This window comes from Coniosporium apollinis, assembly GCF_000281105.1.
Source record: "Coniosporium apollinis CBS 100218 chromosome Unknown supercont1.40, whole genome shotgun sequence".
In the NCBI taxonomy this organism is placed as follows: Eukaryota; Fungi; Ascomycota; class Dothideomycetes; genus Coniosporium; species Coniosporium apollinis.
In genome coordinates, this window is record NW_006913302.1 from 52399 (window position 1) to 80273 (window position 27875).

Consider the following 27875-nt stretch of genomic DNA (forward strand, 5'->3'; position numbering starts at 1 on the left):
ATGGACTGAAGTGTTGGAGAGGGTTTCTCCAATGTCTACCCAAACTCTATTCGCTCTGACTGTGCCATGCTATATAACCTGCGCCATCTCCTCACGTTCGCTTTGCATCCATCTTGATCACGAATTCCCAGTCATCATCAATATCACAAGAACCCTTGAAGCTCAAATCTCAAATACTTCCTCACCGTACCAACGCCGCATACTTCTCTTCACCCAACACCTTAACTTTAATCACTCTTCAAAATGTCGATACATTTCCACACGCTCGAGAAGTCCTCAATCATCGCCGCAGCGTCAAAGGCAGCAAGAGAAGTAGACCGGGACACTGCCATAAAGCACATCAAGCTGGAGTACCAGAAATACTGCCATCGCCACAATGAGGCTAGTTTCCCAACCACCGCCATTATCATAGGGGCCCTTGGGATCACCGCCGGCTCCAGCACCTGTCTGCGACACTGCCGCACAAGTACTCAGCCGGTCAGAATGGCATGTGGTCATAGAGTTTGTAAGAAGTGCATCGACCAATGGGTTGGAGAAGGAGGCGCGTGCCAGCACGAGGAGAGTTGCCCGATGTGCCGATCGTGGCTCGTCAAGAGCTGCAGGCGCCGCGAACCCCTTCAATACGACGACTTCGAGGATATGGCGCTCGTGCACCTTGTTGGCACGGTCTCATGTCCGTCAAACAGAATCATCCGCTACAACCGTATCATCAGTCTGAATCCCTTCTGGTTTGGCGCAACATACTTGGCCTGGGTGACAAAAATGAATGCCAGTGGATATCAATCGTACCCCGGATGGACCTTCTGGTTTGACAGGACCAGTGAAGAAAGGAGTCATTTTGGCGAGCTGTTCCTCTACGCTAAAGGGTTGCTAAAAGCAGGGGAAGATGTCGACAAATTCGCAAATGCAAAACACCTCCACGAAAGGCTATACAAAAGGATCCTGAAGAAAGCCGAAACGAACAAGAGAATGACCAGTCTAACTGCTGCCTTCGGCTTCAAGCCGTTCCTTAATACTATTCTCCGAGAGATTCTCACCATCATGCACCAGAAGACTTCCCAAGCTACCCATGAAGTCCCTCCTAGTGATATGCTTCACACGCCGACGAACACAACCCACGATACACTTCGCACACGGATGGATACAACCGATGGTAGGCCTCATACGCAAATGAATACGGCTTTCAATATGCTCCACACACGACCAGATACAGCGTACGATCTGCTTCCCCCACGGATGAATACGGCGGCCTAAGGGGCGGATACAGACTCGTCTATAGAATTGAATGATAAAGACGACTAGATTAGTGAACGACTCAGGAGTCTAGATTTAAATACGTAGCGATAGCCATCCGTACTATGCTCTGCTATGCTGATACCTGCCACTCCTACCTCGTCTGCAGCCCTCAAGCTCTCAGAACCTCCCCAATTCTTGCCACCCCCCTGCCGACCACGCACTCGTGCTGAGCGAAGGACCTGGTGATGCGCAGTGCTCTTCGGCTGCTCCCCGCTACCGTCCAAAACTCACATGGATCAGCAACCATGAGTTGTATCTTACTGCTCTTGCAGTCCATTCGGGAACCACTGCTAAGTTAGTGTCCAACCTCCAGGAAGCATGTCCCCCTCCGTCGCGCTCATCACCGGCGCCTCCTCCGGGATAGGCCTGGCGCTCACCCAGCACCTCCTCCATGAGAACTGGCACGTCGTGCTGGCGGACATAAACCCCCCTCCGCCCTCATCATCCCTCCCTAGCGACCGCACCCTCTTCATCCCCTGCGACGTCTCCTGCTGGGACGCCCAAGCCTCCCTCTTCTCCACCGCCTTCGCCTGGCACCAGCGCCTCGACTTCGCAGCGCTGAACGCCGGCATTGACGACCGGGATGACATCTTCCACTCGCTCTCCCGCTCAATAGAATCCCCGTCCTCGAAACCAAACATGAAGACCTTCGAAATCAATCTGCTAGGGGTTTACTACGGCATCAAGCTCTTCGCGCACTACGCCTCCCTCAACCCCGTCCCAGGTGGCAAAATCGTCATCACGGCCTCCGCAGCAGGCCTGTACGCCCTGCCCGCCATCCCGCAGTACAGCGCCGCGAAGCACGGGCTCGTCGGGCTCACGCGTGCGCTCGCGCCACAGGCGGCAGCGCATAATGTCACCATCAATGCCATCTGCCCTGCGATGGTTCAGACGGGCTTGGCGCCGCCGGGGCTCATGGAGGGGTTTCCGGAGGAGCATACGACGCCGATGGCGACGGTGTTGAGGGCGTTTGATGAGCTGATGGATGAGGGGAGGGGGTGGAATGGGCAGGTTGTGGAGGCTGCGCAGGGGGAGTTGTGGTATGGAGAGCAAGCTGAGCCGCTGGGGAGTGCGAGAGAGAGTATGGAGTTTATGGTGAGGGAGAAGGCGGAGTTGTGGGGGGAGGTGTATAGGGAGAGGAATGTGGGGTTTGCGAAGGAGTTTGGGGGGAGGGAGTGAGCGGTAGGTGGGGTTTGGGGGAAAAGGCGTTGCGGCCGGGTCGCCTGTGGCATTGAACAGGTAGGAAGGGGACAAAGGGGAAATGTCTGCATCAGATTAATCCCTTGCCGTGATGGATCTGAACAACCAACGTAGCTGATTTAGGGTATAGGTTGCAAGCCCTTGGGAGCAATAAACTTGGCAGTGGCGGTTCTATGCTGCCGCATAGTTATGGTGCTGGATGCTTGCATAGAGGTGTCATGTTGTCTCCAGCATCGACCCCAATCATCAAGGATATAACCACCAACTGGGCCCGTTTCTCGCGTCAAAGACGCGCAAAGCTGTCCATGGATTGGTTAAGGACGAGAGGAAATCGCAACTACACGGATGAATCTCATTACGAGCTACTAAAGCGTAGGGCGATTTCGCGTGACTCTAATGATTGTTTGGCTTGTTCGACGGCTGGTTCTCGCGCTACCCGATTGATCCAGACACTACCCAAACCCCATTCAGCAAACTCGACCGACCACCATGCCAGTGAGTCAACCCATCGCTCGAAGTTTAAGCCAACTCTACACTATCCAAGCAAGAGCCTAGATGATGAGTCAAAGCCACAACCTCAAGAGCAACAAGAACTCAGCCCAACATGATAGTGGCTAAGAGGACTGACAAAGAGGGGGGAAACAGTGGTATGAATGAGCAAGAGAGAAAGAACAACAGCCCGCCGCGTAACCAGAATCAAAACGTCCACAACGAGTACCAAATATCGAACAAGGAAACGAAAGACCTCGTCTGCGCCAACCCAAACACCCAACAATCCTATACGCCGGTAGTCAAGCGAACGGCCCGCCGCAGACTCAACTCCATCATTTTCGATTCTGTCATCACAACCCTCTCAAGCTCTCCGTGTCATTGATCCCCTCCCACGGCAACTCCTCATCGCTCTCCTCCTCCTCAGACACATGACTCCTAATCGTGACTTTCTTCCCCTTCACCCTCCCCATCCTTTCCCTCACCTCCTCAGGATCAATCCCGACACTCATCAACGTCTCCTCGACCTCCTTCTCCCCCATAACCTCGTCCGCCTGTCCGTCTCCACCAGCATCGCCGGCCGCAGCAGCCGCAGCTTTCTGCCCCTCCAGCACATCATGCAGCGCATAGATCTGATCAGCCTTGACATCATGCGCCTTGAGCAGGGCATCCAGCTCCTCCTGCGCCTTCTTGCGCTTCCGAAGCCCGAGGCTGGGGTCCAGGCCTTGTAGACAAGTCTCCCACGTCGCGATCTCGATCTTGATGTGGTCGAGCTCGTCTTGGAGCTCCTTGATCACCGTCGCGAGAGCCAGGGCTGGGGGCTGCGCGGGCCGCATCGTCGCGTCGACGTCGTCGGGCATGCGGTCCGAGACGGGGACGGGTGTCGGGATGGCGACAGGCTGGGTGGAGGAGCTGTCGCCGCGGTGGCAGACGGTGCAGTTTTTGCGGTCATGCGCCGCATCATGGTGGGCGGAGATGGAGACTTTGCGCTGGTGGAGGGTGATGTCGGGGAGGATGAAGGCGGAGGTCAGTTCTGGGGCTGAGCGTGGCCGGCGAGCGGAGTGGCTGAGAATGGAGTTGGAGGTGTTTTGTTTTGCTTGGGGAGCTGAGGCGTCTTCTTCATCGCTGGAGAGCTGGCTATCGGTGTCGCTCTCAATATTGTTGTTGTGATCGGCAGGTCCAGATTGCTGCGTGTGGTCGTCGACAGGATCGGAACGGCCGGTGAGGTCCTTGAGGGACGACTTGCGCGGCAAGGAGGCCGAGGAACGGATCGTTTCATTTTTCTGCTGCCGCGCCTGTGTTGCTTTGCGCCTGGTAGCGACTCGCTCTTCTTCGAGCGCTCTGCGGATTTTGGCCAGCTCGTCACGGTTTATGGAGCTGAGGTAGGTCAGGTCGGCTGCAGATGTGTCCTCAGCTGGGACATCGTTGGTCACGTTGGTTACTTCGCGTGCGGATCGAGTGGTGCTCTTGGGCCGAATCTCCAGGTCAGTCGTAGACTCAGCATCGCTGAGGTCGTGGCTGACAACTGGCTCAGCGGGGGATGCCGGCACAGGGTCACGTCGTAAGAACTTTGCGTCTTGAGAGGTGGAAGGCCGGAGTGAATGATCTCGCGACTTAGACCTTGATTTCGTCCGGGACTGGGCTGGCGGCTCAGTCTTCGATGGCTTTGCTCCACTTACAGACCGACTGTTTCGAACCTCCAGGTCGACCTTATCAGAGATTCTGGCCTGGGTGTCCTGGCCTACTCGGCCACCAGTCCGCTTCTTGCCATTTGATTTAACGGTCTCGGTTTCCTTGATCGCCTCATCTGCACGAGTCTCGTTCGGAGCGGTGCGTTCATGGTACGCCGGTTGCTTGGACTCCAAAATCTCCTGGTTCAGCTCCCGCTGCTCTCGAAGGGCCGCCTCTTTTCGCTCTATTCTTGACCGTAGCTGTGACTCCTTTTGACCCCATTGTTGCGTCTCGTCATCATGCTGGGCATTCAACTGAGCTAGTTGCACTCGCAGGTCTTCGTTCTCATGGCGCAGGGTAGAGTTGACGTCCTCCTGGGGCATGTCCTGAAACTGTCGGATAGTGTCGTCTCTCTGATCAAGCCTGGCCTGGAACTCGGCTTGCTGGATCTTCGCACGGCGCGCCTCTTCCTCACGCTGAGCTTTTGCTTGAGCGAGTTGTGATTTCAGTCTATCATTCTCAGACTTGAGCTTGTTGTACTCAGCCTTCTGGCGCCTTGTTTCCAGTTCCTTTCGATTCCACTGCTGGGTCTGGTCGTCATGCTGGGCATGAGCACGCGCCAGTTCGGCTCGCAGGGTCTCGTTTTCTCTCTGGAAGCCGTGGTCCTTGCGCTCCATCCGCTTTTGCAGCTGTTGCGTTTCGTCCTCGAAGTAAGCTGCATTTTGCACGAGTTCCGCCCGCAGAGTCTCATTCTCGGAGCGCAGCTCGTCGACTTCGTTTCGCAGATGCTCATTCTCACTCTGTAGTGCTTCTTTCTCTGCCTTAAGCTCCTCGGTAGTGTAGAAGGCTGTGCTCAGCTGGGTTACCAGATTGTCTCGCTCCTGCGTGGCACGCTTTGTAGCAATCTCCGAGACAGATACTTTACGCTCCGCTCGGTCGAGGCGAGTTTGTAAAGAGTGCACAGATGATTCAAGGCCTAGACCCTCTTAGTGTTCTAGCATATCACTAGTCTGAGTGCCGACTTACGCATTTTCTCTATACGCCAGTTCGTCTTTTCTCTCCCGCCCTCAGCATCGGAAGCGCCAAGTGCACTGTCACTGCGTCGCATGTTCTCCTGTGCCGACAGCTCGGCCTTCATATCCGCAACTTCATTTTCGTAGTCCTCGATCTTCTTATCCGATTCGGCCTTCTCTTGCTCTAGCTGCGCGACCTTCTCTTTTAGTAGCTGCAAGGAAGCGAAGATCGCCTTCTCGTCTGCAGGAACAGGTATGCTCTCGACCGCAGAGTAACTCGGCTGGCCACCACCGTTTCGACGGGGGTAGGAATCAGACACGAAGCGCGACCGCGCCTTGGCACTGCGAGAGAAGACCGGTGTTCCATCTTTGTAGACACCGGAGACCAGCTCAGTGAGGTTGGGAAGATCAGGAAGCATAAAGGACTGCGCAGTCACGTTGGCAGGAGTAGCAGCCGCCGCGCGTTGCGGTGTACCTGAGGTGCTGTTAAGAGCAGCGGACGTCTGCCGTGAGCGTGGGTTGCCGAAACGCGTCGTCTTCGCGGTCATGGTGACAGTGGGCGGCCGCTCCAGAGCGACCTCGGCCTCTTCTCCAGATATCCTTGTATGCATCTGAGCCAAGGTCGTCCTGCGACGCTGGGACGCGCCTTTTCCCGGAGACACGCGTTCACCAGCCTTGCTGGACCGCGCCAACATCGCATCAATCTCCTTCTGGCCGAGGGACGAGGCTCGTCTAATCTGAGCGTCGCGTCGCAAATTGCCACGTTCGAAGCCATCGCTCTTTCGTGCAGTAGGTCGTGGCCGAACTGGAGGCGTGGCGGTGACCTCGTAGAGACTGTTGTCTTCAACGCTGAGGAGGATGTTTGGTGACATATCTCGATCGTATCTGTTAGGTGTGCTGCGCGCACTTCCACTCTTCTTCACACCCCGCCCAACCTCGATGGACATGCTGTCCTCTTCGGAAGGACTCGCCGCAGTGAAATCTTGGAAGGCGTCCAGAGCGGAGGTGTTGACGTGATACTCGGGTTTTGGGGGGTTGTAGAACCCAAACTTCTTCGCTGTTGTCCGCATTCCAGGCAGTTGTTGCGTGGCTGTAACGTCTAGTTGTTGGGTCGACTGTAGTAAGTCCTCATTCTGAGAATCGAGGCTAGATAATGTTGGCTGTGCCGGCTCGGAATCGTGGAGCGACTTCGTAGGAGACGGAATCGAAAGACGGCTTGCACTGAGGTCTCGCGACATCTCTCGCATCAGACGCGCTCTACCGCTGCTCGTCGACGAAGCCGCCATATCGAATCGTTGGAGGACGCGCTCAGGCGCGCTATTATTGTGATGCTGAGTTTAGGATTATGCTATGTATCAAGGCAGCATAGCAATCGTATCGTGAAGGAGTGCCTGACTGAGGTGTCTCAACGAGTATCCCAGAAGGCTTCTTGGTCGACAATTGCAGTGACGAGACGCGAATGTCGAGGAGCAGTTGGCGTTTTAGACGTGAGCCGGGGGCCCCGGTCTGTTGTGGTAAACAACGCTACTCTACTCTCAGCCTAGTCCGATCGCCGCACGTGTGCGGCCCTCCATCTCCAGCACCACTACAGCAGAAGTGCAGTCTCGAAGCTTTAATGAAGATGTTACAAGACTCATCGCACATGTCAATAACCCTCCATAAGGTTGAGGACGGAAGAGAGCAGTCTCAACCTCGATTGAGCGCCAATATCTCAAGGCACGCCGCAGATCTGGCAGACTCCACAGCCTTCCAACTAAGAAAGGATAAGGAGAAAGCACAGAACACTCTTCAGACTAAACAGCGCATCCTCTGAAGCGTCGGCTTAGGTGTATCAAGTTTCTCCATAACAAGCAGATATATTGCAAGATATGACGGATAGCTCGTTTGCTACTCCCCTCGTCGGAAACTATGTCTCTAGGCTATCCTCGCTCGAGAAGGGGAGAAGTAAATTCATGATGCATGGTACACGCAGCGGCCCCCGGACGCAAATTATGAGACCATTTAAGGATAAAGAGGACGTCTTCATAGGATAGAAAGTTCTACATCGTATCTGCTGCAATGAATTGTGGAAACTCCTATGTCCGTTCACCTGACCGAATATTAACCATGTAATACGCCGAGCCCTCACATCCTGACACCTCCCAGCCCATCAGCTATCCAAGCAACCAGTCATATCTGTTCTGCGCCATAGAGCCGCCTTACCCATCGTCTCCCAAACTGCTTTCTGTGGTCTACACTAGCAACAGGGAAGCCCGGCAAAGCAAAAGCAATGAAACACCAAGCCCCTCAACCCCCTAACTCCACCACTCCAGCCAAAAGCACAGTTCCCGCCTACCAGCCCTCACGACCTCAACTCTGCCTCCCCAGCACTCCCCCTCACCGTCTTCGTCTTACCCTTCCCCCACTCCGCCCTCCTAACCGGCATATCGGGCCTCCTAAACCCGAATCTGGCCCTCGGAATCCGATCCATCTTCTCCTTAACCGGCGTCTCCATCCTGAGCACTGTCTCGCGATACAGCGTGCCCGTCGCACAATCCAGCGAGCACCCCACCGCGCGCTGCATACCGCCCTCGGCCCCGACCAACAGGAACGCTACGGGAGGCCTCGCAGCCGCGAACAGCGTCACCGTCATCGTGTACGTGTCGATTAGCGTGAAGACTTTCTGCTCGCCTGGCCCGGCCGTCTTGGCCGCGCGCACAAGATCCCTGACGCCTGGGTCACCGCACGGATCATCGCCGACAACATCGCCATATTCGTCTCGGTGGTGCCGGCTCAGCGGCGACCCGAAGGGGGTCCAGCGCAGCCGCTCCAGGCGCCCGCCGAACATTTGGCGCTCGATGCACTCGATGTCAAGATACCCTTCAAGAGCGAACAGCCACGGCTGCGTCTGCCAGAACTTGCCGCTGTAGATCATGCGGATGAGTTTGGGCGCCGCGCCGATAACGCCGACGGAGTAGAGGAACAGCACTGAACCGAAGAAGGCGTTGGTTGGGTTCCCGGCGGCGGATGCGAGCAGGTAGATGGATACGAAGAACATGTAGCCGGCGAAGTGCAGCAATATCTGCGCTATGAACCGGCCCCAGGATGCGCGCCGGAGGTTGCGCACGGTTGCGAAGGACTTCCAGCGGACGTTGGCGGCGAGGGCCCCGTCGAGGATTACAGTGTCGTCGTGACCTACACCGGCGATCTGGCAGGAGGGGTAGATGTCCCAAAGTTTGGCTTTGTAAGCGTCGTCCATCGAGAACCATGGCTGGTTGGGCGTTTGGGGGTAGACGCAGATGAGGCGCTCGAGGAGCATGTCGCTATCGTTTGCAAGGGAAAGTCTGTGTCATGATGTCAGTGATGTTGTTCTGGCTCGTGAAGGCCTCTAGTTTCTGCTTTGTGGTGGGGGCTGGAATCAGGATGAAACCGGTCTGACTCGGTATTACTTCTACTAGTGAGAACAGGCATGATGGGGTTCTGACACCTGACCTACCTAGCAAATGCCTGAAATGCCGAATCGGTACCATCGATAGTGGGCCTAAGCCGCAACAAGCCCATGAGCGCATAAGAGTGGTCGCCAGGCAGATATTCATGTGTCTTCCGGCTATGGAGACACGCCAGGGCAAGGGTCACCAGCTCCAGCCGACTGAGGAGGAGGGTGCCCTCATAGTGATCGACAAGCTGCCGCGATTCAGACGCGTCAGTCCAGACGCGCGCTGCGAACTGGTTCTTTGCCAGCACTTCCGGATGATCCAGGTCCCCTTCGCGGTGGTAGACTTTGATCGCTTGGCCTGCTGGGCTCAGAAGAACCTCGGGGAAGGTCCAGATACGCTCGCCCCACTGGCGTAAGAGCTCCCATGAAGTGGTGAGCTGGGGTCTTGATGCACTCTTTCCGACGGCGATCACCATCGAGTGGGCTCCACGGATGACATCGCTGATGCGGAAAACCTGGTATCGTTTAGCATGATGTGGTTGTAGATAGGAGGACATTCGGAATCCTACATCCTCATGAACTTTCTCTTTCTCCGGCATGCAGCTGCACCCGATCCAGTACGCCGGAAGTCCCGCATCTCTGGCAGCTTTCTCGGCGATGTGATGGAGGTCCTTCATATCCTTCTCATTGTTTCTAAACTGTTCCGCAGTGTAGGCCACAAAAAGATATTCTAAAATCCTTTCGCTCTTATACTTGGAGATCCACTCATCTACAGGCATTGGTGTGACTCCGAGCATCTCCTTCGAGTCCGGCTTTACCAGGAAGCAAAGATGCCGTGGCCGGAGGAGGCGCTCGGCGGTAGGGTCGACGGCTTTGGCAAGCTGATCGGACCGGTGCTTTTCTGGGTCTTCGAGAAGGTTGCGTGCGACCTTTGGGTACCCGTAGTACCGGTAGGGGAAGGCGTCGTATTTTCCTCCGTTGCGCTCTTGGCCGTTGATGTCCGAGGGCAAGCCGAGCTGGATGCTGGTCAGCTAACTGTTCACCCAAGCTCGAGCGCGGTATTCTGAGCCAATTCACATACAATGAATATGAGCGCGAGGCTGGTGGGGATCCATTTGGCTATGATCATGGGCCAGTCATCCTTTGTAGGCTTGCCTCGACGGTAGTCTACGTGATTAGTAGGCCAATTAGCCAGGCGAAGGTGCCACGGGGCAATGTTGCGAACGAATGTTCGCTTCCAAGTGCCGCTGCCTGGGCGGTCGTAGATGTCATCAACTGCCTGCACCATGAGGTCCTTCGGCTTGGCGTCCAAAGGACAGAGATATTTATCGGCTGTTCCAATCTCTGTAATACGCCACATGCTGTCCTTGTGCCGGTGGACCTCCGCGGATAGGTACACGTAACCTTGCTTTTGGTAGAAGTGAGGGAAGCGCAACCATCGAAACCTGGTGTACGGATCGAAGATGTGGTGATAGCCCTTTTGTTTGGTGGCGCGATGTCCCTTGAAGAACGTCAGATTATCATACGTTGTCAAGTGCACTTCTGCCATTGAAAATTACGTACATCGGGGGTACTGCCATCATTGTACTCATCCACTGCCTGCGTGTCGACAACAGGTCCTTTATCCGGCTCCTACGCCACCAGTCATTTAAAGATCACCCACAGAGAAAACGACGAACGCGCACCATTAAGCTGGACTGTGCGGGGGACTGGGTCCGCGCTGGCGTGATGCTCATGCCCGAGTCGTATGACTGATACTGCATCTAAGAGTGTTAGTCAAAACGGCTGCCGATGTACGTTATTAGCTACGAACCGGCTGAGGATACTGCTGCTGGTGTTGAGAGTATGCTGTAGATCCGCCCGAATACTGTCGGTAAGGCTCATGAGAGGGTTCATTATGCGGCCAAGCTGGCATCTGGCTCTGACCCGGTACGTAACCGCCGCCGTGCGATTGAGCGGCCTGCGAATTCCAAGTCAGCCTGGCGACAATTGACTGGTTTGGAGGACAAGAATCGTACGTAGGGGACGCTGTGTCCATGTAATGAGTATACAGGAGAGACGTTTTGCGGCTCCCAGCCTCCACCGTGCATGTTCTGTGGATGTGCCTGCGGTGATGCTTAGTATATGTATCAAAGCGCAACATTGGGTACTCACCATTGTCTTAGCGATCCCTTAGATAGGCGATGCTGTGGTCGGGTCCTTGTAGACGCGCTCACATAGGAGATCTGTGCTTCAGGATAACAACAGTGCAGCTCTGCAGCAGGCTGAGACGGCATCTGAAGCCCTATCTATACCACTCCCCTTTCCCTAACCAGCACCTGCGTAAGGCTGAGCTCGTACACCCAAATAGCTGTAAACCGAGCTTGCCGTCCCTTGGCACGTCAAATGATCCTCACGGCCGCCTGCAGTGGCATTGAGTGGGTGCATACTACCGGAACAGCAAGTAGGAGGCTTTCCCAATGCTCCACTGAGCTCTTGCCGAGATGCACGACTGCCAGATTCTGAATGTCGCGTGCAGACACAGCCATCTCCTGCGGCAGGGCCAGAAGCGAAGCACGCAGATTGCAAACGAAGAAACCCCAATCGCAGATGTTTTTCTGATCGAGCTGAAAGCCATTATGCAGGTGGAAGCATCTTCGGACGATAAAGCCCTGCAGTTGGACAAAGCAAAACGAGCAGAAAACTAAATTCAGCCCTTCGGCGATTCATGCAGCTGCGATTCGATGCCCTTGCAGCCGGGTCAGCATTGTCGGAACTCGGCCAGGAGGGGATGGTCTTGGACAGGAGAGAGGGGACCAACGCTGTTCATTGGAGGGACCCCCATGGAATGGACTCCGTATCTCGACACAGGGCTAGACAAGCTTTAAATAACGCCACCTGGGCAGTGCCCTGGTTCAAGCTCCTGCTTCTTCTGTTGTAAATACGACGTTCCGTCACGTGCGGCACTACCAGCTCTTGCGGAGGAAGGTCGACGGCGAGCCCATACTCACCACGTTCAACGATCAGGAGTGACTGCGTGTTGTCGATTTTCAATCATAGGCCGCTCGGAGCTGAAGCGTGAGAAGGACATCGCCAGCCGAGCTGTCCGCATACTGTATCTTAGCGTAGCCCAGCCTTGCGCCATGATTTTGGCTGCAGCTCGTCTGCCCTACCCGTCGCCCTAAATAAGTTCATGGCCAGAGCTTCCCCTCCCCCATGCCTGCAACAGCAAATGCTCAGCCCCCAAGCCCACTGCATGGCTAAGTGCCTATCGCGGCCGAGTCGAAATGAAAAGATGGTCAGACAACGGTCTTGCACCTCCGACAGGTCCGCCAGTTGATTAATCGCAGCGCCAATACGAACAATGCGAGCCGAGCTGTCTGTGGCTGCATATCCATCTTTACCTACTCTGTGACCTGATAAGGCTGGATATTGGGAGTTGACTCAATAGGTATCAGCCTGCAACCTCCATCATGTGCAAAACCGATGGAGCGCGAAACTCTCCCACTGCTTGAGCGAGCGCCGAGAGAAGTTGTGAACCCTAGTGACTCCTGCGTTTCCGTACTGCAGCATCAGGATAACAAGTTGGATACCATGTGCTCTCTCAGTGATGATCCCACGCGCTTCGACGCATACGAAGTGCTCGCTGGCTTGCCGCTGGCAGACGAGCAGCTGGATCTGCACGTTCTCGAATGGACAAGAGGTAGCTGTCTCCGCTGCCCCATCCGAGGCCATCTCTGACAATACTCTAGGAGATACTCGTGGCTCCCATACTCGACTGAGCCGAGTATCAGAACTCGCAGGTCAATCACATTGTAGCCTCCGGGTCATATTCGCACCTTTAGACCTACCAGACCGCGACCTACTGAAAGGCTTTCTGGCGCTCTTCGAGCACTACTCGATCCCCTCCGCCTTCCTGTCCGAGCGGCTACAATCCGTCGCGCACTCTTTCGGCGCGCGGAAAGACGTCGATGGCACGCAATGTACGCCTTCCCATCCCCCTCCTGATCGCCGCGCTGACGAGACCCCTTCAGACGCCTGGTTCCACTTCATCTGCAAGAACATAAACATCCAGCACACCGGTAGCCAACCTCAAATCGTGAACCAAAACATCCGGCTCGGCAGCAAACCCCAAAGCCAAGCAGATTACAGCTGGCATCGCTCTGGCTTCTTCCTCAAAGCCTCTCAGTGCGCTTCATCGAAGCCGCCGAACGCCTCGCCGTTTGCTGCTCCCGCAGACGACTGCGTGACGCTGATCTGCTTCGGAGCCTCGCCATCGCTGGAGCAGCGCTTCCGGCGGCTGGCGCTGAACTCTACCTGGGAAGACGCGCTGGAGGATCCGTACGTGCTGTTTGATGTTGTGCTGGACGAGCTGTATCTGCAGCTCGACGGGGTTGCGTGGAGCCTTGCCGAGGTCTTTGGCGGGATCGAAGGGGTAAGCCCTCTCTCCTACGCGCAGAGCTCGTTCAGAATGGCCTGAACTGACATCGTCCTAGCGCATCCTCAGCCGCGCCGTCTTCCCCGGCGTCGCGGCCGACAAGATCGATTTCGTCGGCCTGCACAACGTCTCCAAACACATCATCTACGTGCGCGAAGCCGCCGATGCCATGCTGCTGACGCTCGAGAGCCTGAGTACGGCGCACAAGCACGCCGTCAGCGGAAGCAGCGACCCCATCACCACCGCCACCCAGAGCGCCTTCCGCTACCGGCGGACGCTGTTCCAGTCGACGCAGCTGCGCCTCACGAGCCTCGAGAAGCGCATGCAGAACATCATCAGCTTGTCGTTTAACCTCGTGACCCAGCAGGACAGCCGCATCATGCAGAAGGACAGCAGCAGCATGAAGACGATTGCAATCATGACGCTGATTTTCCTGCCTGCGACGACGATCGCGAGTATCTTTGGGAGCCAGTTCTTCACTGCGCCGGCGCGGGACGAGGACGGCGGCGTCGATTTCCGTGTCAGTCCGTACTTTTGGGTGTTTTGGGTCATTTCGGTGCCGGTTACGCTGCTGGTATTGATTCTGTGGAGGGTGTATTATAGGAGGGCGAAGAATGCGCTGATTCATGGCAAGCAGCCTGGGCGGCGGACAGGGACGTGGATGAGCGGGGTGTCGGTTTAGCGGGTCGGAGGGTGCGAGGACTGCATATCTGGTAGGGCGTTTATTGCTGCTCTTCGTCAGGCGCCTTTGATATCAACACAACAAGTTACATGGCGAATGCAAGGGAGAACGCGAGACAATGCGAGTTTAGGAACAGTACTGATCTTTTATAACATCCTACTTAGTTATGTCCATGAGCACGTGTATTGACAGAAGACCATATGCAGAGAATCCTGATGCCAATGCAGACCGAGGAGGAGAGTGTATGACCAAACCGATATGCAGAGACTTAGATAAGTTGAGCAAGTGAAAATAGAGGTATATGACCGTGACACTGGAGAACGTAAAGACAGGGAGTTGCCCTCCGACCCTTGCGCCAAACGCAGCGACCTAATGCCATCGTAAATGCCACAACGCTAGATAGTAAAGAGATTCGTAACATTTAGTGACTCGCATTGAACCTTGCTGGGCATCCAAGGCTCGTACACCAGCATCCGCTAACAGGACAACCTTGCTTACTTCGAAACGGCTTAGCATTCGTACGCCATTACTCAGTGGGAGTGCGAGTGATGTTGGAACAGCATCTTCAAGCCTGACAGCTCCTTCTTTTTGGGCTTCTTCTCCTCCTTGGTTGACTTTGAGCTCTTGGAGCTCTTTGCCGGCTTCGGGTCTTTGCTTTTGCTTTTGCTCTTGCTTTTGCTCTTCGTTGACTTGAGGTCGTCCTCTCGGAGCACGCCTTCGTCGATCAACTGTCGAGAAGCGTGTGGCGTGATAAACTCTCCATCCACGCTGGTGCCAGCGCTATGAGCTTCGACATCAGCGATGCCGCGCCGCCACAGCTCGATCCTGCTGACGTCTGTGTCAATCTCTTGCAACTCTTCGCCACGCATCGGCTCCTCCAGATCGCCCTCCCTCTTCTCTTTGATCTTCTTAATGATCTTGTATCCGCCCAGCGCGACAATAGTCACTCCAACTCCCACACCAGCGGCAATCAAAAACTGCGGACTGGCCAACAGCGCGATCACAGCAGGGAAGCTACCCTTCATAGCCGCCAGAACACCGGGCGCCATCTTGCCCGCCAGGTTGCTTATCTCCGCCAGTGTGAGCGCCACCGCGGCCAGCGCTTCCGGATTCTTCTGCAGATTCTCGATTATGGCGGTCACGGAGTATTGGACGCAGTTCGCTTCGTCGAGCAGCATCGTAAGGGCTGACATCTTTTCGCGCAGTTCTGTCTCTTCTTGGTATCGCTTAACGGGCAGCGGAGGGGGCAGCTCGCCATATGCTAGGTTCATGTCGATGCCCGGTTCTGAGTGCGACCGCGTCGTGCGGTATGATGGCGTGAGCGGAGCATCACCTTCCGTGTGTCGTCGTGTGAGCTCAAGGCGTTGTGTCCTTCCTGTCTCCCTATCGACGTCTAGCTCGTGTCGCAGTCGCGAGGGTCGTTGTGCTCGGCTTCCGTCGTTGGCGTAGAAGCTGTCGCTGTACCCCCGCTCGACCGGCGGCTTCTCGCGCCTTGATCTGCTGCGGCTTGTTGTCTTGGACGCCTTCGACGAGGTTCGCGAATGGGTGTCATCGTTGACGTCGAGGGCCTTTAGCGCCTTCCGCGCCTTCTTCTCTTCGTACTCAGCATTGCGCACCGCTTTGATCTCGGCTTTTCGTTCGCGGTAGGCGGATTTGGCTTCCTTGAAGACGCTGACGAGGTGCTTGCTCTGCACTTTGTTAGCGCTGCTCAGTTTGGATGAAGCAGTAGTAAACTCACTGTGCTGACGACTTTGCCCGACTTATTTACGACCGTAATGGTCTGCCCGAGGGCTATCGGCATGGCGTGTTTTTGTGGGGGGACAACTGCAGCTATAGTGCCGATGTACGTGTCGTGGAACGTGGGTCTGGAGATGCGTATGCAAGGCAGTCTTGCGCAGTGGGGCTAAGTTGTTTGATTGTCGGGATGTGCTGCCTTGGTTGGAGGTGATGGTTGCGCCTGTGAGAGGCGACAGGCGTGGGAGGTTTGTCTGTACAACGACTCTTTGTTCTACTTCACTCGAACATGGCCTTCTTACGATTGAACAAAGAACAATGGAGCCTTCAAAAGCCGTGGAACAAGGTGAGCGTTGTAGGAGTAGCAGAGGCAAGGAGAGAATCTGCTCATGTCATATCGCAGGTCGCCTGCGTTGATCTGTACATTAAAAGACCAGTGACGGACCAGCCAGTCACTGCACAGCCCGCTCTGAGACGTTGGGGGTCTGGACGACGGCCCTCGACGAGTGAGCGGAAGATTGGTGGAGGTGAGTCGCTCTCCGCGCATTCGCAAGCGCAGGCGGGCTGGCTAGAGCGCTGGCGGTTCGTGGCGGCCTGTCATTGATGAATGGTCACTCGCTTCTGCCGTGACAACGATTCGGAAGAGCGCATTACGAGTCAACAAGTAGACGAGGCGCTTGGTTATTGGCAGCATTACAGCGAACCAGAACGCTACGGAAATACAGTCGCTGGCATGAGTGGTCGTCCGCCGGAGCGCGCGAGAGACTGCGCCACAGCCACACAGCCACAGCTCAGCTAGGTACTTTCCGTTCAGACCAGTCTGTCACAGCATGTGCCAATATCGATTTCTCTCTGAGAAGACTGACGGAACTCATTTGTCAGTGTACTCTAGATGGTCTAAGAGGTCCGGCTATGCTCTAGGGACCATTCCGTGCCAGGCCAACGTCTAAGCTTCAACGTTACGGGGAGGGTTGTTGCACTACGCCTCTAGATATAACAACGTCAACGAAGGGGTTGTGTCCAGCTACAGTGCAGTCTGAGAGCGCAGTTCTTAGGGGCAGTTAGCTCTTGAATGTGCTGCTTGCTAGTTTGTGGACCTGGTTTTCAGAGAGTGTGGTGTTGTCTCTGCAGCATGCATCAAGAAGATCATCCCGTTATTCCGTTTGACCTTACGCCGCAAAGCCTTCGCCCGCCCTGCAGTAGGCAACTAGCCTGGAAGCTCTATTCACGGAGCGTTTTACGATAGTTGGTGGTTGAAGCCTGATCGTTTTACTAGATATGGCGCAGGCCGCTTCGCGGAGTCCGTCTGTGGGACGTTGCTGCAGCTGCATAGGTACGGAGTACCGGTGACTGCGTGGGACGTGGCATTCGGCACTGCTGATGTGTGCATGCACGCTATCTGACCGAAAGTCAAACGAACTGAGTCTGCAATGAAAAAGTGAAATATGTCGCCATCCAAAAGCTGGTGCTCGTCAACGCCGAAACAATCTCCAGGGTCGACGCTAAGCGATGACGATGGGCTGTGATTCGTCGGCGGACGCAGGTACAAGCAAGGCGGCTGAAGCTGAAGCACGCACGACCTCGAACTGTAAGAATCTGTACCATGGCTCGGCATGTCTTGTCAACGGTAGGTCAAGTGCTCGATACAATACCGAAGACTGCGAAACCCCAAGGAGTCCACCGCCAGATGTTGTTCGATTGGACATCTTCTCCTCAGGCTGCAGTACCGCCAACCGCCTATCGTGGAAGGACGCTGAAGCGATGGATTGTGGAGGGGGGCGGATGACGCCTCTCCAAATAGTTACTCAGGGCCAAAATGGGCGTGCAGAGGAGGTGAGTCCATGGCGTAGATGTCCGTCGATGCATGCGCTCTGGAGAGCTTCGCGTGTCTATCCCCTTCTAACCCGGACACGAGGTGTTCACTAGAGCCGAGTTTTTACGCTTCTTCGTCCCTTAACGCGGCACTAACATACTCAAACAGGCCTACAATGAAGATGGTAAGTCGTAGATGAGTTGAGATGAGATGAAGTGAGGTTCCAGCGGAAGCGAATGAACCCGCCCCGAAAAGACCCTTGAAACCATTGGATTTCACGTCACCCTTGAAGCAGCAGTCATCGTGTTTGATGTCCGCAATTTCATACCCTCCGAACGTGCCAACTAACGTGGACCGTGCGACAGCTGTTAGACCACAGAATGGTGAAGTGCCAGCGATTGCGAAGGCCACCATGAGCCCGGCCCCAGTTCTGACCCACCGCATGAGACATGACAAGTCTATTCTGGCACTTGTCATATCAGCCGAATACATCTTTGCAGGCACACAAGGTGGAGAGATTCTGGTGAGTTGCAGGGCCCATTAAACGGCACAGATCAGCTAACAAGGATCAGGTCTACTGCTTGGAGACCTATGAGCGCATCAACGTGATCTGCGCTCATCGAGGAAGTGTTCTCGGGGTGTGTCTTTCGAAAGACCAGAAGTTGCTCTTTTCAAGTGCCGGAGACCGTATTGTCAACGTAAGGAAACCTGTCATCAGGACGTCGTGCGCATTTCGCTGAGAATCGTAGGTTTGGGACACCCATACTTTCCTGCAAGTCTACTCAATTTACTCGACCTACGATGTTGGCGATGTGTTTTGCGTATCCCACGCATCGAGCTTGCAGACTGTTTACCTTGGTGCTCAGAACACAAGCATTCAGGTGAGTATCTTGTCTATCATGGATTTGCCTCCATCTGACAATCGCAGTGGTACGATCTTAAAGAGAAGGACACGCGTCCAGAGCCTAAGCCTGCCTCTCACCCTCTGTTTCGCGAGGACAGGTTCTTTGACTCGCCAGGCCCTGGTGGGGTACGGACGCCACGGCCTCAATCCGCCGAAGAGCGCCCAAGACATGCAAGAGGTGGCCAGATCCTCGAGATTGACAAGCAGCACATACGCCAGTTCGCGCATTACGGATATGTCTACTGTATGCTCGTCGCTCGCGGGCTCCTGCCAGACCCGGATGAGGAGATACTCATATCTGGCGGAGGCGACGGAACCATAAAGCTATGGACCCTCGACAGGCAAGCCGGAGGAGCGATTAATGAGTTGTACACGCTGTTTGACGGCAGGGACGAAGGCGAATCCGTTCTAACCATCGCACTTGATGGAACTTTCCTCTACAGCGGTCGCATTGACGGAGAGATCAACGTATGGGATCTTGAAACAAAGCAGCTTGTGAGAAGCCTTAGAACACGTACAGGAGACGTCTTAACCGTGGCCGTGGGTGGTGACCTTCTCTTTGGCGCTGGCGTGAGTGGTGTAGTCGAGGTAAGCCAAGTCTTAGTTGGGAACCCTAGCACATCTAACAACCAGCCAGAAGTTCAATCGCCAGTACGAGAGGATCGGTAGATTCACTGCACATACCGGACGGATCCTAGCATCAGGATTTACACGATATCGTGGCCAACCGCTGCTGATCACCGGCGGGAACGACAACACTCTGGCGGTCTATGACGTCCGTGACTGCATCTCCACGCCATCAGGTTCGAAAGTGTCCAGTGATGGTAAGTCGATCTGCTTTCCCGATTGTTACTTGCTTGCTGACTGTTTTTCAGAGATCCTCGTTCAGTATCTGAAACAGTTCGTCTCATTCCGCACAGTATCTTCCGACCTGCGGTATAAAGCGGATTGCAGAAGAGGCGCTTCATGGCTCCGTCAGATATTCAAGAAATTCGGCGCTGCTACAGAGATGATAGCTACCGAAAACGGATACAACCCAATCATCTTCGCAAAATTCCGAGGCAACCCTACTATCTCGAAAGTCAGGAAGAAGATACTGTTTTACGGCCATTATGATGTTATTCCTGCAGAGAACGAGCAAGGTAAATGGATCGCGGACCCCTTCTCGCTCCAAGGAATCGATGGGTACCTCTATGGGCGTGGAACTTCAGATAACAAGGGCCCGATCATGGCCGCCATTCTTGCTGTCGCCGACCTTGCCGCGGAGCAAGCGCTGGACTCTGATATTATCTTTCTGATTGAAGGAGAGGAAGAATGTGGCTCACGAGGCTTCGCTAGGGCGATCGAGGAAAACAAGAAGCTCGTCGGGGATGTCGACTGGATTCTCCTTGCAAACAGCTACTGGCTTGATGACCACGTACCATGCTTGACCTACGGCCTGCGGGGTGTCATTCACGCGACAGTTTCCGTTGAGAGCAGCCATCCTGATCTCCACAGCGGTGTCGATGGCAGTACGCTGTTAGACGAGTCACTCAAGGATCTAATAGCAGTACTAGCAATGTTGACCGGCACTCACGGCAGCGTCCAGATCCCTGGATTTACCGATCCCATCCTCCCTTTGACGGAGGCGGAGAAGAAGCTGTACGAAGACATCACTCTTACTCTCACCAGGTACAACCCAAGCTTGGGCGACGCCGAGACACTTGCGCAATCGCTTATGCGCAGATGGCGCGAGGCCTCGCTGACGATTCACCGTATACAAACATCTGGCCCAGAGAACTCGACGATCATCCCGAGGCTTGCGCGTGCAGCCCTCTCTATCCGTCTGGTGCCGAAACAAGAGGCCAGTGTTGTCGCCCAAGCTCTGATCAGTTTTCTGGAGGACCACTTTGCCAAACTCGAGTCCCAGAATCGGCTTACAGTCTCCATTGACCACCAAGCCGAGCCGTGGCTTGGCGACTATAACAATGAGATATTCAAGACGCTGGAGCAAGCCATAGTGGAGGTGTGGGGTCCTCTCAAGAGTCGCAGGAGAAGCTCACTTAGCATCTCAAAACACCCTACGCAGCCATCGAACGGCTATTCGAGCTCTAAGCCGTCACCCACAACGTCCTCCACGCTAGCCAACAGTAGCGTCACGCCCCCAAATGAAGATGAAATCTACACGCCAGTGGAAAACACATCCAGCTTTCGCAAGCCGCTGTACATCCGCGAAGGCGGCTCTATTCCCGCTATCCGCTTCCTAGAAAAGGTGTTTGGAGCACCAGCAGCACAGCTGCCTTGCGGTCAGGCGAGCGACAGTGCACACCTCGACAACGAGCGCTTGAGGCTGCTAAACCTGAAAAAGAGCAAGGAGATCTTCAAGAAAGTCTTCAGGGATCTTCCAAAGAAGTGATGTCGATTGCGATATTTGAGCGAGTGGTTTATTTAGCGTATCTAACAGAGTTCGTTCAAGAGGCAGGCGTAAGTGCTTTTCGGCGTAGGTATACCCTCGGTGATAGCAAACGCTACAGCACACAGTTACCTTGTCAGCTGTTCGCATCGTCAAGTTGCTCGGAGTAAGGCTTGGATCGAATTCTACTTCTAGCTACAGCCGCAAACGATTCAGGGCCACAAATTCGTCAACGTACCAGAGTTACATTGAACTTTCATTTCCCGGCCGCCGAACACAATGTAAAGCTCACTCATCTGCACTGTTTTGTAATCGAACATTTCCCACCCTCCCCGTCAATCAATCGACTTCCTTCACGCCCAATGTCGCAGTCCCTCCACAACTCTACCGCAGACACAACGTGAACCTCGCACTTCCACGCTATCCCGCGCTCTGACGTTTCTCATACACCTTGCCAACCATTCAAATCCTCCCATCTCCGACATCTCTACCTCGCAGGTGTACCGTGATGGCCTCCCTCCCCAGCCAACCCACCTAACCGCCCCTAGGAAATACCTCGCCGTCTCCGCGAAGCTCCCCTTATTACAGAATATCTGGTCCACGCACCTGATCTCCGCTCCCGCCGACCCACCTCCAACTAGCCGCAGATCCCAGGACCTGCTCCGCAACCTGAGCACCCCTTGCACCAGCTGGCCGAGCCGGAATCGGGCGACCTATCTCGAGCGCAAGCACTTCTGCGAAAACAGAACAGATCCCATTGGAGCCGCAAGTCGGACAAAAGCCAACTAGCGCACCCAGGTCCAGACTCTGCTCAGCTCAAAAACGCCAACGCAGCCATCTGCGATGTGAGAAGCTGCTGGAACCCCAGCAGCGACGCCGACAGCCTGCAGGATTAGCCATCGCAAGGGTAGCAACGGCGGATCTGACTGACAAGAGCTCTGCTGGGGAGGACACAACGTGCTGTTCAAACGGGCCTGCGGGAGTTGGGGATGACGTAGGGAAGGGGGACTGTTGCGCCTTGGAACTGGCGTGAACGTTGCACCTTGTTGCAAGGCAAGGGCGGGCGGGAGGGATAGACGGTTCAGGTCATGACGGTTGGACAATCGGTGGATAAAAGAGGAGCTTGTAGCACTTTGTGCCGTTGGCGCTGGCTGCTCGAGGATGCGACTGCGGCCTGTAGATGGCGTTGGAGTATATGGGGTGGGGGGGTTCGGAGATTAGTTCGAGCACGCTTAGAGTATTGATATGTGAAGCGTTAGTTGTAAGGGTTGCATTGTGTTGTTGAAGCACTCTTGATCGGGTTTCCATCTCGGCTATGATTGCTCGCACGGCAATTGTGCGCTATTCGGACACTATCACCTAACACTTCATCGTTTCGGCAAGTAATCGAATGACTTTTCGGCTATAAAGTGCTTAATCTCTGCTCCGATTCAAAAGCCCTCAAGCTACATCCCCTCAGTACTCCATCGCCTCCTCGAACAACCCCGTCAACTGTTCCCTCTCCGCCTCCACATTCTGAATATCCAAATTCGGCGCCAACATCAGCACCCTAGCCTGCGGCAGCGTCCCCTCCACCAAGCCTTCCACATGTTCCTTTTTGAAGCCCAGCTCCTTCAAGCCCCTGGGCTGATCCCCTAGCTTCACCAAAAACTCGGCGAGCGCCTCACTCAGCACCTCGCCGGCGCTCTCCTTCTTAACCCCGCTGATGTCGACGCCAAAGCACTCCGCGGCCGCCAAGTGCCGCTCCGGGTTGCTCGCTCCTGTGAACTTGAACACCGCGGGGGCGGTCACGGCCACGCTGACGCCGTGCGGTATGATCGGAGCCTCGACTTCGTAGCCAGGGTGCTTGTATCCCGGATTCTGGCCGCTGATCGGGTAGCTCATGCCATGGCACAGATGCACGCCCGCGTTGCCGAAGCCGACGCCGGCCAGAGTGGCAGCGAGCAGCATCTGGCTCTGCGCCTCTGTGTCGTCCGGATCCCGCACCGCGCGCGGCAAGTACTTGACTGTGCTGCGCAGGGCCTGCAGGCTGAAGATGTCGGAGATGGGGTTCGCGCCTTGGTACGCGGGGCGGTTGATCGGGTTCGTGGGACGGGGAACGCGCTCGTAGTACGGGATTGCGGTCCAGGACTCCAGGCTGTGGCACAGGACGTCGAGGCCGGAGGAGGCGTGTACGGCTGAGGGCATGGTGCGCGTGTTCAGCGGGTCGCAGATCCCCAGTGTGGGCTTCAGGTTGCGGTGCGCGATGCCGGTCTTCGCGCGCTTGGAGACCAGGTCGAAGATCGCGGTACCTGTGGTCTCGGAGCCGGTGCCTGCGGTCGTGGGGACCGCGACGAGGGGGAAGAGCTTACCCGGGATAGGCTTCCCAGCGCCCAAGGGGGCGTTGACGAAGTCGAGGAATTCGGCGTCGGGGAAGGAGGTGTACAGGTTCATAAGCTTGGCGGTGTCGATGACGGAACCGCCGCCTACGGCGAGGAATGCGTCGGGTTGGTAGGGCTTCGCGAAGTCGATGGCTTCTTTGATGCTGCTGTCCTTGGGCTCGACGCGTACGCCGTCGTATATCTGTGTAAGCGTCAGCTTAATTCGAGTTCCCATTGCCTCTGGGGTGTAGGGGACTCACCTGGTATTGCACGCCCTCCTTCTCCAGTCCCTCGACCACCTGCTTCATGGCGTTCAGCTTCCTGACCGTCTTGTCCGTGACAACCATAACCCGCTTCGAGCCCATGTTCTTGAAGTCCATGCCCACTTCCTTCGTGCACCCCGGACCGAACCGTATACTGCTGGCGGCCATCTCGAAGGCATACTCCTTCTGCTGCGAGTGGTCTATCGGCGTTGCTAGACGTCGGGTAGCAGCCTTGACAGTGGAGGGGAGCGAAGAGGGATGGTGATGGTGGTGGGCGGGATTGCTGTGGCATGGACATGAAGGCGGATGGGTGTACTGGATTGTGCGGAGGAGGTTCAGAGCTCTGGTTGCCCGGGTGGGAGCAATGCGAATGGCTGCCATGGTGTCTCAGAGGGGGATCAATGGTCAATGATCGGAGAGGGTATGGTCACGGTGGTCTTGGGGAGTAATTGTAAGAAAGAGAGCTCTGGAGAGAAGGCCGAAGCTGTGTGATAGCCATGGCAAGGGCCTCCATCGTCACGCAGCTCTCGCGAGTGTGGAGCCGAGGGAGAAAGGTCGAGCGGCGACTGCGGGGTCCTGGGTGCTGAAACCACCAGGGCCGCCCATTCGGCTGAATCAGCACTCGTTATTCCCGTCCAGTCTACAGGCATGCCCATATTCGAATACCACAATTTTGAATCTCATTCATATAGCGAGCCGGCACACTACTTCAGACTCCTTGGCGGTTCTGATGGCAATCTCAAAGATCCATACCCAGATGGCGGTGTACGCTACACTATATCGGCATCTAGAGATCGATCCTCATTCTTCAACCATGCAGGGCATTGCTACAGCCGCAGCTGCTTGATAAAAGAGTTTCGATCGAGGCTCAAACGGTGAAAGCACAAGCGTAGACATGATTGGGGTTGACAGAGTGTATTCGAGCTCGGCTCTCGCAGCGGCCAGTTGGGAGTCTTAGAATGATATGATCAACTGGAGCAAGGTGTGAGTACCGTAGATTCCAGCTTTCTAAGACCTGGAATAGCTGCTGCAGAAAGGGGCGGAAAGCAGTGATGCGATAGATGAGGCGCTGCAAATAGCACAGAGGTGCAATCTTGTAAGTGGTAAGCACGCCAGCATTAGTTTCTCCTGTTGACAAGGTCAGAGTCATCATAGAAAATATCCGCCTATGTTGCATGCTGTGGCTGACAGAGGTGACAAGCACTTACAGAAGCTTCCTGCCCGCATCGTGGCTGTATAGTGCGGAAAGCCTTTCAAGAAGAAGGCGACAAGTGTTTACCGGGATCGTAGCACGCTCGGGCATCAAAAATGGGTTTAAAGGCGTGGAACACAATAAAGAGCTGTGAGCATAGAGAATGCACTTTTGTATCTTCTCAGAGGCGCGATATAATTACATGAGTTTTGCGATCCTTTGCTGCGGGTCCATCAAATCTGTAGAGGAGGAAGAGCGCTACCATGAACCCGAATTCCATTACCCTGCCTGCGCAACATTGTCACCATGCTGATCCTTCGGACTCGCTCATCAATGGTCACACCTTACGCGTGATATTTCCAGTCAGTCCTGCCTCGGCCGCTTAAAGCGAGCCATGTTATCCGCGACAATCTTCTCCATCTCGGCTTTCTTTTCTGCGGCTTTTTCAACCTTCAGCTGACAGAGCTCCTCCAGCAAGCGAATGATCCGATCTTTCAGGAGAGTGTTCATTTCCTTCAGAAAACCGATGTGATCCGCCTGCTGAGCAACCCGTGTTTCCAGCACATCTGCATGCCTGTTGAGCGCAGTGAGGGTATACGAAAGGAGGTTGTCCGGGCGTCGCTGGCTGTCCCGATAGATTATCTTCGGAGCGTCGGGATTGGCCTCTTTGGCCACTTTGGCCTCCTCTTTGGCCCTTTCGGCTTCGGTCCTCGCTGGAAAGCTGTAAGTGAAAGCACATTGCTCGTTTGAAGCAGCCGCCTTACCAGTAGATGTCTCTCGAACAGACTGCTCTAGCCCATCATCGCGTCGGCGGACCCGCATCTCAAGCAAGCGGTTCTTACGCTCGACTGTCTTTAGCAGCTTGTCCTTCTCGGCAATGACCTTGTCCTTCTCGGCAATGGCCTTGTGATGTGCTTCTTGCAAGAGATCAACGAGTTGATACCCAGCTGGACTGGAATTCGAATCGTCAAGGAAACGCTTAAGGAGCTCGGCTAACTGATCAAATTGAACTATCGAAGTGAGCAAACTGTCTGCCTCTATGATCTATCAACTTACGCTCTGCTGAGGCGTCTGGTAGGTATCCCGTAGTGTTGGTCTGGTTTGACGGTGCTGCTGCGCTGGAGTGTTCCATTTCGAAGACTTCTTCGTACGGCGCGCTCTTCTGCGCTGCAATGTACAATGGGGAAGATATGTAAGGAAGTCTAGAGACGATGTCAGAAGAAACTTCCTGAAAGCCTGGACCTTCGTGCTTCACTGTGCGTGCCATTTCCTGTGAAGGGAGCCGTGCCAAGATTCGACCGCTTTCATAACTTGCTTCACCCTCTGCTCAAAAGTTAGCACAGATACAGCCAATCAGTGTGAGTAGATCATTAAATCTTCGCTGCTTCAGTGTACGGCCACCTGGTACATGATGCGAGAGCTTGCATTGAGTGACTGGTTCTGCCTACTGCTACTCATAGGCTCCTTCAGCTGAATTATTACAGTTACGTAAGTGAATTGGACACCAAGCGCAGAGATACTGAAGGCACAGATAGAATGGAGGTACAGAAGTGGCAACAGTCTGTAGTGCAGATGTACCAGAAATTGCAGCACGAAAGCGGGAATAGAGCTTTCATGAGATTCCGTCCGATACGTCGTCGGGCGACTGATCTCCCAGGCTTGCAAGCTCTCTGTCCAGTCCCCCGACCTCCCTAGAACCCCAGTTCCTCGGACTCTCTCTCCAGTTCCTCGATCTCTAGCTCAAATTGCTCTACATCATCAGTACCCATCTGCTGAGATGGCTTCCCCTCGGTAAGCTGCTGGTAGAGTTCGTTCAGCGCCTCCATCGGATCAACGTATGGATCTGAGAGATAGCGTTTGACTTGGCGCTTGAGGTCCTCTTTCTCCAGAACGTGTCGGGAGTTGACCTCCACATCCTTCTCATGCAGCTGTTTCCAGTAATGGAAGACCGCAAGCTGAGCTCCTGTGGCGCCGGGTGGCTTTCGATCGAAGGGTTCGAAGACACCGTGTTTGATCATCATAGAATATCCCCACTGCGCTATGAATCGTGAGCAAAACTCAGATACAATCGGTTGTTATGTGAGGCATTGACTCACACAATGTCGACATCGGCGGACCTGTGTCGACTTTCGAGCGTTTCTCCGGTGAACCATCAAGGGCATCGTTTGCGCAGCGCTTCGCGGAATTGCGTACTTTTGGGGGTATGACGTCGATCAGGTTGTTGTAGACTGCCTCGACGTCTTCCGGGAGAAGCCATGGTACGTCGACAAGATCGCCACTCGCCAGTAGGCGGGCCTCCACTTGTGCTTCAAGCTTCTTCCGCACCAGTGGCACGTCTTTGATGAGTAGAGCAATGTCCGTGAGGCCCATCTTCGTCTCTAAAGGCCAGTGCTTCAGTAGCTTCGCTCTGCCGTCTTCGTGCTTCGGCCAAATGAGGGGTGGGACGATGTCACCAGGGTGGCACAGCCAAAGCTTATGGAATTTTGCTTGCATGAATGCATCGTCGAATGGCTGGATGCTCCCTAGGTCGTCGTCGGCGCTCGTCTCATCATCGCGGTTGATTTGTGTGCCGAGTGCATTCATCTCGTTGGTACTCGAAACGGCTGGACTCGATGTGTGCGTTGTAGCCTTGGTGTCGGCCGTTCCTTGAGCTGGCGCCGGCATGGAGGAGATGTCCAGTTCTGTCCGTCCGTTGTAACAAGTTTCTATTGCGGGACACATCCGCAATTGATGCTCTGGTGGTGTTCTGCAACAGGTGGATTCTGGTGGGATTTGCGGGAAGAGAAATCCAATGACATGGTCGCAAGAAAGTGTCTAGGAACGCCCGGACCCCTTCTCTTCACTTTACGTTGACTTTGAGGGTGCGTCAAGTCTTCACGCCCCTCCCGTCTCTTTTAGGTGAAAGCACTTCTTGAACCATCTGAGCATCTGGTCGTGCCGCTGCGAGATCCTTATGAGCCATCTTTTTCCAGACCGCAAAGGTCTCATCGACCGCCGCTCCCTCACTGGATTGAGAGTTGACCCAATGATTTTG

At 55.0% G+C, this 27875-nt stretch overlaps 10 protein-coding genes across 10 annotated transcripts; 4 read left to right on the forward strand and 6 right to left on the reverse strand.

The window, feature by feature from the left end:
* Positions 1-243: 243 nt before the first annotated feature.
* Positions 244-1254, forward strand: W97_07250 (uncharacterized protein; the record flags this gene model as incomplete). The annotated part of the gene is made up of 1 exon (XM_007785229.1): positions 244-1254. The coding sequence occupies one exon, from the start codon at positions 244-246 to the stop codon at positions 1252-1254; it is 1011 nt and encodes a 336-aa protein (XP_007783419.1).
* Positions 1255-1614: 360 nt separating this feature from the next.
* W97_07251 (uncharacterized protein) lies at positions 1615-2475 on the forward strand (the record flags this gene model as incomplete). Its single annotated transcript, XM_007785230.1, has 1 exon — positions 1615-2475. The coding sequence occupies one exon, from the start codon at positions 1615-1617 to the stop codon at positions 2473-2475; it is 861 nt and encodes a 286-aa protein (XP_007783420.1).
* Positions 2476-3338: 863 nt separating this feature from the next.
* Positions 3339-6907, reverse strand: W97_07252 (uncharacterized protein; the record flags this gene model as incomplete). The annotated part of the gene is made up of 2 exons (XM_007785231.1): positions 3339-5632; positions 5683-6907. 2 exons carry the CDS (start codon positions 6905-6907, stop codon positions 3339-3341), a joined length of 3519 nt encoding a protein of 1172 aa, XP_007783421.1.
* A 1103-nt stretch (positions 6908-8010) lies between these two features.
* On the reverse strand, positions 8011-10633 carry W97_07253 (uncharacterized protein; the record flags this gene model as incomplete). The annotated part of the gene is made up of 4 exons (XM_007785232.1): positions 8011-8992; positions 9145-9599; positions 9654-10100; positions 10166-10633. The coding sequence occupies 4 exons, from the start codon at positions 10631-10633 to the stop codon at positions 8011-8013; spliced, it is 2352 nt and encodes a 783-aa protein (XP_007783422.1).
* A 2024-nt stretch (positions 10634-12657) lies between these two features.
* W97_07254 (uncharacterized protein) lies at positions 12658-14183 on the forward strand (the record flags this gene model as incomplete). Its single annotated transcript, XM_007785233.1, has 4 exons — positions 12658-12766; positions 12816-13046; positions 13098-13498; positions 13560-14183. The coding sequence occupies 4 exons, from the start codon at positions 12658-12660 to the stop codon at positions 14181-14183; spliced, it is 1365 nt and encodes a 454-aa protein (XP_007783423.1).
* A 530-nt stretch (positions 14184-14713) lies between these two features.
* Positions 14714-15984, reverse strand: W97_07255 (uncharacterized protein; the record flags this gene model as incomplete). Its single annotated transcript, XM_007785234.1, has 2 exons — positions 14714-15871; positions 15922-15984. 2 exons carry the CDS (start codon positions 15982-15984, stop codon positions 14714-14716), a joined length of 1221 nt encoding a protein of 406 aa, XP_007783424.1.
* A 2158-nt stretch (positions 15985-18142) lies between these two features.
* W97_07256 (uncharacterized protein) lies at positions 18143-21029 on the forward strand (the record flags this gene model as incomplete). The annotated part of the gene is made up of 6 exons (XM_007785235.1): positions 18143-18253; positions 18303-18428; positions 18480-18611; positions 18659-19222; positions 19272-19458; positions 19510-21029. 6 exons carry the CDS (start codon positions 18143-18145, stop codon positions 21027-21029), a joined length of 2640 nt encoding a protein of 879 aa, XP_007783425.1.
* A 1452-nt stretch (positions 21030-22481) lies between these two features.
* Positions 22482-24030, reverse strand: W97_07257 (hydroxyacid-oxoacid transhydrogenase; the record flags this gene model as incomplete). The annotated part of the gene is made up of 2 exons (XM_007785236.1): positions 22482-23588; positions 23647-24030. The coding sequence occupies 2 exons, from the start codon at positions 24028-24030 to the stop codon at positions 22482-22484; spliced, it is 1491 nt and encodes a 496-aa protein (XP_007783426.1).
* A 1174-nt stretch (positions 24031-25204) lies between these two features.
* Positions 25205-25973, reverse strand: W97_07258 (uncharacterized protein; the record flags this gene model as incomplete). The annotated part of the gene is made up of 3 exons (XM_007785237.1): positions 25205-25554; positions 25606-25851; positions 25898-25973. 3 exons carry the CDS (start codon positions 25971-25973, stop codon positions 25205-25207), a joined length of 672 nt encoding a protein of 223 aa, XP_007783427.1.
* Positions 25974-26532: 559 nt separating this feature from the next.
* W97_07259 (uncharacterized protein) lies at positions 26533-27505 on the reverse strand (the record flags this gene model as incomplete). The annotated part of the gene is made up of 2 exons (XM_007785238.1): positions 26533-26879; positions 26938-27505. The coding sequence occupies 2 exons, from the start codon at positions 27503-27505 to the stop codon at positions 26533-26535; spliced, it is 915 nt and encodes a 304-aa protein (XP_007783428.1).
* Between the last annotated feature and the right edge of the window lie 370 nt (positions 27506-27875).